The sequence below is a fragment of the Arachis ipaensis genome, chromosome B1 (assembly GCF_059453495.1).
Source record: "Arachis ipaensis isolate K30076 ecotype BB chromosome B1, ASM5945349v1, whole genome shotgun sequence".
Taxonomy (NCBI): Eukaryota; Viridiplantae; Streptophyta; class Magnoliopsida; order Fabales; family Fabaceae; genus Arachis; species Arachis ipaensis.
In genome coordinates this window covers 65,164,609-65,173,340 of record NC_142436.1, presented here as the reverse complement: position 1 = coordinate 65,173,340, position 8,732 = coordinate 65,164,609, and the positions used below count along the sequence as shown (strand labels likewise).

General features: G+C 36.1%; 1 protein-coding gene across 4 annotated transcripts; it reads right to left on the bottom strand.

Moving 5' to 3' along the window:
* Window positions 1-2,984: 2,984 nt before the first annotated feature.
* LOC107630915 (Transducin/WD40 repeat-like superfamily protein) lies at window positions 2,985-7,147 on the bottom strand. 4 transcript variants are annotated; one of them, XR_001618451.3, is made up of 5 exons: window positions 6,674-6,898; window positions 6,191-6,372; window positions 5,895-6,090; window positions 4,376-5,487; window positions 2,985-3,460 (listed from the first exon to the last, which is right to left on the bottom strand). XR_001618451.3 is itself a non-coding variant. In XM_016334219.3 (5 exons), exons 2-5 carry the CDS (start codon window positions 6,815-6,817, stop codon window positions 4,465-4,467), a joined length of 1,545 nt encoding a protein of 514 aa, XP_016189705.1. In that variant the 5' UTR covers window positions 6,818-6,819; window positions 6,905-7,147; the 3' UTR covers window positions 4,134-4,464. The 4 variants fall into 4 exon arrangements, 2 of the variants coding, with proteins under 2 accessions (XP_016189705.1, XP_016189690.3); XR_001618452.3 differs by having other exon boundaries at window positions 2,985-3,420; XM_016334219.3 differs by lacking the exon at window positions 2,985-3,460 and adding an exon at window positions 6,905-7,147 and having other exon boundaries at window positions 4,134-5,487; window positions 6,674-6,819.
* Between the last annotated feature and the right edge of the window lie 1,585 nt (window positions 7,148-8,732).

Here is an 8,732-nt window from a genome sequence, read left to right as displayed (position 1 = left end):
TATTTGTAGACTTGAATCCTCAAAAGAGGTTAGATTATCTTCATAAGCTTGGATCCTTAGAATAGAGGTCGGACTTTTTCTTTTTAAGCTTGGAAAGAGGTCGGATTTTTTTTTCTAAGCTTGGAGGTTTCCGACCTTATTATAGACTCTGATCTTTAAAAGAAGTCATAATTTCTTTCTGGTAAGCTTCGAGGTTTTCAACCTCATTGTAGAGTTGATCATGAAAGAAGGTCGGATTTTTTTTCACAAACTCCAAAAAGAGGTCGAATTTTTCCTTTGTCGGCTCTAAAGAGGTCGGATTCTTTTTTGTGAGCAATGAGGTTTTAGAACTCATTGTAGAGTCTAACCTTTAAAAGAGGTCAGACTTTTTTCGTGGGATCTAGAAGAAGTCAGATTTTTCTTTATCAGTCTGGAGGTTTTTAACCTCATTGTAGAGTCTGGCCTTTAAAAGAGGTCATACTTTCTCTGTGAGCTCTAAAAGAAGTCAGATTTTTTTTCTCTGTGAGCTCCAAAAGAAGTCAGATTTTTCTCTGTGAGCTCTAAAAGAGGTCGAAATTTGTACAGTATATTCCGATCTGGAGACTTCTTTGAAATTGTTGAGATGGCTATGTGGATCAGTAGGTCCATCATAGGAATCTACGTTGGAAATTTCTTGGAACCTTTGGACGCATGACCTCTTTAGAGAAAAGATCGTCCCCTCCAATGAAGGCTAAGTCTTTGTCATCCTGACTTTCTTTTTTTCTTGGCTCAGATTCCAGTTTTCTTGGTTTATCTTTAATCTCTCTTCTATTATGAAGCTCTTTTTAGAGTTGGCTCTCGATTTTCTTAGTCGTTTTAACTCGTTTTTCAAGGGATCTCCATTTTTTTTGTAGATTCTGCCATTAAGTCTTTAATCAGACTAGTTGCTTCTTCTACTAGAGTAGTAGGACTTTTGTTTATTCTTTTTTTTTCACGTATCTTCTTTTTCCAATTGAATTGTCTGAGTTGAAAATTCTTTTATTCAGTTGGCTTTTGAGTTCGTCTTGGTTTGCTTTCTACAATGACATTGGGACGGTGCTTTCTTCTCCTTTGTTTTGGTTATGGTGTGCTTTTTTTCTGAATGCCATCCATCTTGATTGGTGTGCAAACAACATCAAATTCTACTACAGAATTATTTCTTTCCATATTCCTTGGCAGTGATGTAACTTGTGAGCAACTAAGAATTTTTCGTGTTATTCACTGCTCTGTTGTAATTGATATGTGAATCCCATGAAAAAAAACTAGATTCATCAATCCATTGTCGGATTGAGTTGCATTCAAATTGGCTGATGCTGCATTTTTTGGCATAAATTAAAAAAAAAGGTTTCGTTGTTTTTATCAACAATGTTTTCCTTTCCTTCTTCAATTACTGACCAATATGGGACATTTTATTTATTTATAAAATCTGTGTAGTTGGAACATGTAACTGCTCCATTACCATGAGTTGGTATCATAATTTTTTCTGACGTTGTAAGTCGGCATGGATGCCGTTGTCCATCCTATTCCACAAAGAGGTTGGGATCAGTCACGTTTCCTTTTTCCTTTTTTTTTATGATGGTGATGAATTTGTAGCTTCCCATCCACCATGGTTGGTGTCTACGAGTGGATTATCCTTGTCTCTGCCATTTGGTATATTTAATCCAATTTAACTGTAGAAGTAGAATCATCATCCCTATTTGATATCTTCTGCCTATTGGGAGAAGTTTTTATAGAGTTTCTAGTATCTATAGAAATTGTATTCCACCTTCTTTTTAATATACTTGCATCCTATGCATGTCGAGTGGTTGTCTGACCAGTTTGTTGATCATCCTCCATTATCAAGGGTTGAACTCCAGGTCCCCGACAACGGCGCCAATGTTCCGGGGCTTACCTAGAACCGGATGGTGGTTGAGCTTGTTTGTGAGGTCCAAGCGCTAGAGGAGGGTGGTCTCCGACTTGGTTTACGTCTGGGAGCCGTCGTCCGAGTTGTGTATGTGAAAGAATGGGGGTGGTACCTATAAAAACACTCCGATGCCTAAGTTAGCAAGGGGGTAAGCAGGTTTATAATATTGGAACTTAGAGATACCTGAGGGGTGTCAGTGTATTTATAGTGGTGATCCAATAACCACCATTGGAGTGGATCCAAATAGTGGATAACCGTCCCTTTTATCTAGGGATTGTTGAGATTTCCCTTCTAGAAATGGGTGAGAGATACTAGGAGTTAGTTGTAACTCCTTCAGGATGGGATGCAGTGTTTTGCCCAACCTCTTAAGAGATCAGTTATGTGGTAGCTGTCTTTTTGGGCTTTTTTTGGTTTTTGGCCTGGCTTATGTTTTGGGTTAGGGTATGAACAAGTATAATTATTCATCAAATACTGATTTTTATATGATTATAAAAAAGATAATTTTCAAATATAAGCGGAGAAGAGAGATGGATTAAAGTGTGCTATTTTGAAACTATAGTTTATTATAAGTTGTGAGTAGTGACTATATGGCACATTTGGTTTTAAAGATATAGACACAAAGATATGGACACATTAGTACATGTTTATTATTTTTTTGTTGAAATACAAATTATGGATGAACACCTTAGTACACAAATATACACAGAATATATATATATTTAGTTTGAAGAGCTTGTTAAGGAGGGAATTCAGAAGAAAAATATTAGTAAATTTGTGAGAAATTTTGCCTATTTGGAATAGAGGTAGTGAGACAGATCCTCTAATACCGGTAAAAAAGTTAGATCAAGCAATCCAAGTGAAGAATTTAAGTCCAAGCGTTCGTATCAAAATGTTATAATAATTGAAGGACATTTTAAATTTTAAGTAATTGGGAATTCTGAAGCAATTATTTTGATCGAAGTTTGGATGCCTATGAACTCTCCCCTGTTCATTCGATGTGAATAATTCAGGTACTTCATTTGAGCTTACTTTCACGTTGTGTTCCTGTGTAGCGTGTAAAGTAGCCAATTATGTAATTTCAATGTTTTTCATGAACAATGATGATAGTGGAGATACATGGGAATAATACCACTATTCATTATCTTTTCATCTTTGTTATTCAATTTTGTTAATGCATGTACACAATTCTGTGCTTTGAGATATTTTTCACAAAGTTGGGTCTTTAATTTAGCACTGTCAATTGAAACTAATGCCCCAGGGCTAGGCCTAAACCCTTCAACTCATTGCAGAAAACTAAACATCACATGCATTCTGATATTTCATTCGCTACTTTCTCCCACCTAATCTATGACCTATAATTACAAATCCAAACAAAACAACAATCACAAACAGAACAATATTTCATCTTAAAACTCTAATTTCAGCTTCCACTGCACTAATCCTCCATCCCAGATTGATCTTCCAATGCTCTTTACTGATTTGAGTTTCATTTCTCCCAACCATGCCTTCTTCCACAACATCTGCCCATACAAAAAAATCACACAATTTCTTCCCAACGGTCTGTAACACCAAAAACCGACAAAAAAAGAGAGAAAAAGAACAATTACCAAACTAAGAAGCATTGAGGAAATAAGACATAGAATCAAGTAGCAAGCATTCAACCAACTCACATTATAATTAGGGCATTTATAAAATGGTCTCTTTGGATTCGCATCCATCCTAGACCAACAAAAAACAGGTTGCAACCCACCACCACACCAATGTAAAACCTTCCTATCTCTAACATGATGTGCATTCCTCACCTAGCTACCATACGAACGAGATCTACTAGAGCTCCCAGAAGCTTGGCTGCTTCTCCCCACACTAAAAATGACTTTAATTTGGGAGATTTGGGACTCTTGCTAGGTTTTTATGTTCAAATTGTTAGGGGCTAAATTGATGCCTCTAAGATTTTGGCCACGTCATATAACTGTTGAAAGTGCCAAGTGTCAACTAAATGTGCTATATCATTTTTTCGGTGACGGAGATACTAAAGAGCCAACTTGAGTTACACCTTAAAGTTTCGGAGATACAATTTGAGTCAATTGGAAATTGGAAGGCCTAATTGAGTCAGGGGTCCAATTTGATGGGTCATTTTGAGTATTAACTCATTAAGTGATCATATATAATTCCTTTCTGTTAATCGTGCTAAAAACATTAACATTGATAAAAAGAAATAAACTTCTATTAACAGTTAGGAAGAAAGCTGTGTAATATCAGATAAATTGCATCAATCTCAAATTACAACAGTGATATAATCAAATTTCAAGCTCCAATTAGCATATCGAGAGATTAGTTGTAATTGTTTTCTGTTAAACATTACTATATGCATCACTGCCAATTTTGATGGTATAACCCGTGTGCACATATAAATGTTTAATAAAGAATTGAACCAGGAAATATCAAAACTCATTGAGCTTTATCACTATCCCTTACATGTATATGCAAGCTTCATTTCTTTTACTCCTTGTTTGTGGTTGGGATCATATTCTGCTAGTGTATTCCAAGGAGTGAATGAAAGGCCATCATGTCCAGACGCAAACAATTCCATTCTTGTCAGCTGAAGCTAGGGGTTTCCCCATTCCACTCCACCTACAACACAGAACAGAAGAACTGTGTTCCTTCAGAGTACTGACAATATCGCCTTTAGATATCGACCAAATATAGACAGAACCATCAGCAGAGCCAGCAGCAACATGATTGTCATCTGGGCTAATACAGGAGCGACTCCAATTAGAAGCCACTCTGTTACCTGAGGCTCTCAGAGTGCCACAAACTTCCAATGATCGCACATCAAACAAATTATGCAAGTTATCCCTTCCACTGGTCAATACAACATTTCCATTTCTAGAAAGGGATATTGATGTGACAGCAAGTGAATGTGCAGCAACCTCACTAAGTAGCTTGCCGGTCTGAATGTCCCATAGCCGAAGATTACCATCAACATGTCCAGAAAATATGGTCTGCCCATCCATGCTGAAGGAAAGAGCATTGCAGTTGCTGTGGAAAATGATTGTGTTAGTGCAGTAGCCTTTCATCAAGTCCCAAACTTTTATAGTACGATCATAAGCCGCACTGACAACATGACGACTTGAAACCTTGCTAACATCAACAGCACAAACTTTTTCGGTGTGGCCAGTAAGGGTATGACGGACTCGGCCTGAATTGAGATCCCAAACATACAAGTTGTTTGAGCTGCTTGCAGCAATGACAGATCGATTATCATGGGTGATAGTGAGATCTAACACAGAACCAAGGCAGCCATGAAGATTAGAACTTACAGTTCCTGTATTTGTATCCCACACTTTAACAGACCTATCCTGTCCCCCAGTGATCAATCTACTAGAATTATACTCAAACAATATGGCAGCACAACCACCTTCATGTGCATTGAGCCTGTATTTACATGTGGAAGGGATACTCGACTCTAAAAAGAATTCAGCACCTTCTTCACTTCGACGAACTATGCCATCCACCTGCTGCCTAGCAAGTTGTTCTAAACCACTGGCTTTTAGCCGCTGAACCATGTCTTCATACAGCGCATTAGCCTACAGTTACAGTAAAAATATTATTAGTTGAATCGACAAAAAGCAAGTACTTAGAATCATAGAGCAACCAGAATTAATTTGATTTCTATGCATTTTAACTCCTTTAAAAGAAAATAAACAACTGGAAGAGGTTCAAATTTCAAGCCATTGGAAAGTAAGTTCAAAAGTACATGCAATGTGTACATGACATTTAGCACAAATTTGACAAAGTGACATCATGGCATCAGTCTCAAGTTAGCTGCAGGTAAATTTAACTCTAATACAATCGGCTCAAGAAGCTTACATAGTATAATCTTGAGTATAAGGTCATGCCAAAGTCATATTCATCCTCATAGAGTATATACAGCAATACTGAATATCTAATGCCATAAAGTTCATATGATGAATAGGAAGATATTGTATTGTACCTCATTGAGGCGTTCAGCGTCCTTCATCTTTTCTAACATCCAACGATCAATCAACATCTTATTTTCAGCTTCGGCTTTGTTGGCTTTGGTAGTCATCTGCTCTAGTTGTGCTTTGAGTTCCGAATTCTCACTCATAACCAATTCAAGAGCCTTAATCTTTTGTTCCAAGTCTGACTTTAATTGAGAGCGCTCTTCCCTGCAAAGTTAAGCAGTGATCAATTTCTACAACAGCACAGCTTATAAGAAGAAAATAAGGTATCAATGGCTGTTAAAACAAGGAAGAAATATCGCGCAACCTCACTTCGGTCAACTCCTTTTGCATTTCGGCAATTGCAGTTTCTTTCACCTGGACCGAAGCTTTCAAAGCTCTGGACTCGGCTACTTCGACAACAAGCTGCTCGGACAACCGAGACTGAGCTTTGTAGCATTGCTGAAGTTCTAACTGAAGACTCTCTGCTTTCTCTTTCCACTCAGAACCCTTCAAAAGGCACACAAACAAATACATAACCAAATTCAACTTCACAAAAGCACTCAAACAATTAAACGCACACAGGACACAATCCAAGCAACAAAATTAACAGACAAATGCTGTGCTTATAATTGTGAATTATCAAAAGTCAACAACTTTTCAGAGCTGTTACTGAACAATATGTAAAATATAACTAGGGATAGAAAATTCGAAATTGCAATTCACTCTATGAACAACTCAAGAATCCCTAATATAAGAATTAATAATAAACTTGTTTAAAGTGAGTAATTTGAGAAAGGGGAAGAGGGACCTGGGAAGCGATGGGTCTTGAGAGAGCTTCAAAAGCGGGGCGATGAGCGGCTTCTTCGAGCAAATGCCGCTTCCGCAGAGCCTTCAAAGCGTTCTTGATCGCATCGTTCGCGATTTCTTCTTGCGACTTGCAAGTTTTTGCCATTGCTGGGAAAAAATCCAAACGCCAAATTAGACAATCACCACTTTCTGTTAGGATCAAGAAAATATTAATACGAGGCAGGAATTTTACAATTTTGGGGTTGTTAAAATGGTTATATAATAGTTTCAGATGGTGACCACGAAGAATTGGAGAACAGAGACGTGAAAGAAATTGCGGTCCAGACTCCAGACTCCAGAGTCCTAATGGAAGGGCATTTTCGGAATAGTGGGAACATTTTGGGATGAACATCGCCCAAGGCCTACTAGGCCCACAACAGTAACACTAGAGCTACTACACCCCTAAGCCTTACATTTTTTTTAACTCAAGGGTCTTAAGACCACTTAGAGAAACTAAGAAGCTCTACGTATAGAGAGGGTCATGCATATAACCAAAAAAAAAAAAAATGATAGGATCATGCATGTTTTTTAGAATGATTCCGTGGATGAATAGGACCAAAAGGATGAATAGGACCAAAAGATGATGATGATGATGATAAGAAAAATTTATTAATGACCTTCATTGCAGAAGTTTAATTTATTTTCTGTGAATCAACCATAAAAGATGTTTTTTGAAAAATATAAGTGTTGATAAAAATATTCGAACATGAAAAAAAATTTTCTCTAACCAACGAGAACTCAATATTCATTGAATTTCTAAAAATAAAAGAACTTTTTTTTAGAGAAAAAGAAAAAGAGTTATTAATCAATCAATAGTTATATCTTAAAATTTGATAACTTTTCCTTTTTTTTTTTGAATTTTTTATGTTTCATTCTGTCCATATTTTTAATGTTTGTTTTGTTGAAAATTGATGTTTTTATTTTTTCTACTTTTATTCAACTAAATAAATCTTATTTGTCAATACACTATTAACTATTGATGTCTTTAATTGATTTTACCCATTACCTATGGGTGAGATTTCGGGGAGAAATTAAATGAAAGAATATAAGATGAGAAGACACCACATCCAACTCAAAACATTAAGATAGTAAGTTAATAGGTCTCTCATTTTATAAACTCCTCACTCTTCTTTGTTTTCTTTGATATGGGACTAACTTCATACACTCTCCTCATACTTGCAACATTAACACAAAAGCACTCTCTTTGCTGACTTCTGTATGCTCTTCTTCATTGGTTGTGAGCTTGTGCTACTACTCTATGGCTTTCCGCTTCATCTTTCTCTTTCAGATTTTTCTAGGTGTATTGAGTTCTATTAATCTCCTTGCAATCTCTTCTTTTTTAACCTTTCATTACATCCCCTTCTCACTGCTTTCAATTCCCTGTTTCTTTTTCTTCCTTTCTTTCTTCTTTTCTTATTACTATTTTCAGTTACTTCTTAAATTTTGATGATCAATCGTTCTTTTTTTTAGTCATTTATTGTGTTTGATTCCTTTGGACATTTTAGTTTTTGGAAAAAAAAAAGATTTTTTCCCTTTTTCCTTTTGATTTGGTATTGAAATCATGGGAAGTTGCGATAAAATAGGAGCATTGTCGAAACAATATGGTGTGATGAAGCCAACTTCAAAGGCTGATCCAATGATTGTTGATATCCAAAGGACTAAGGAATTAGAGAGGATTTGTATTTAAATTCAATGTTTATGTTATTGTTTATATTTGTTAATTTAATCAAATCAAATTAATTTTTTAAAAATTATTTTGGTGGGTGTTTTTTCATGGGAGTTTTTGGGCTTTACAAGAGCGAGGAGGAAGCTGCTAATAGAGTAAAGGTTCTTCACTTACTAGAACAGGTAAAATTCTTAGTGGAATCAAATTTTTTTTATGTTATGTATGTTTTGATGATTACACTTTTTGTTTAGATATATAGTATTATTGGTCTCTTTCTATTTGTTTTGAGTTTTTTTCCTATGAGCTCTCTGTTGTGTAGGATTTGTGCCGGTTTAGAATTTCACTCTAGAAAAGA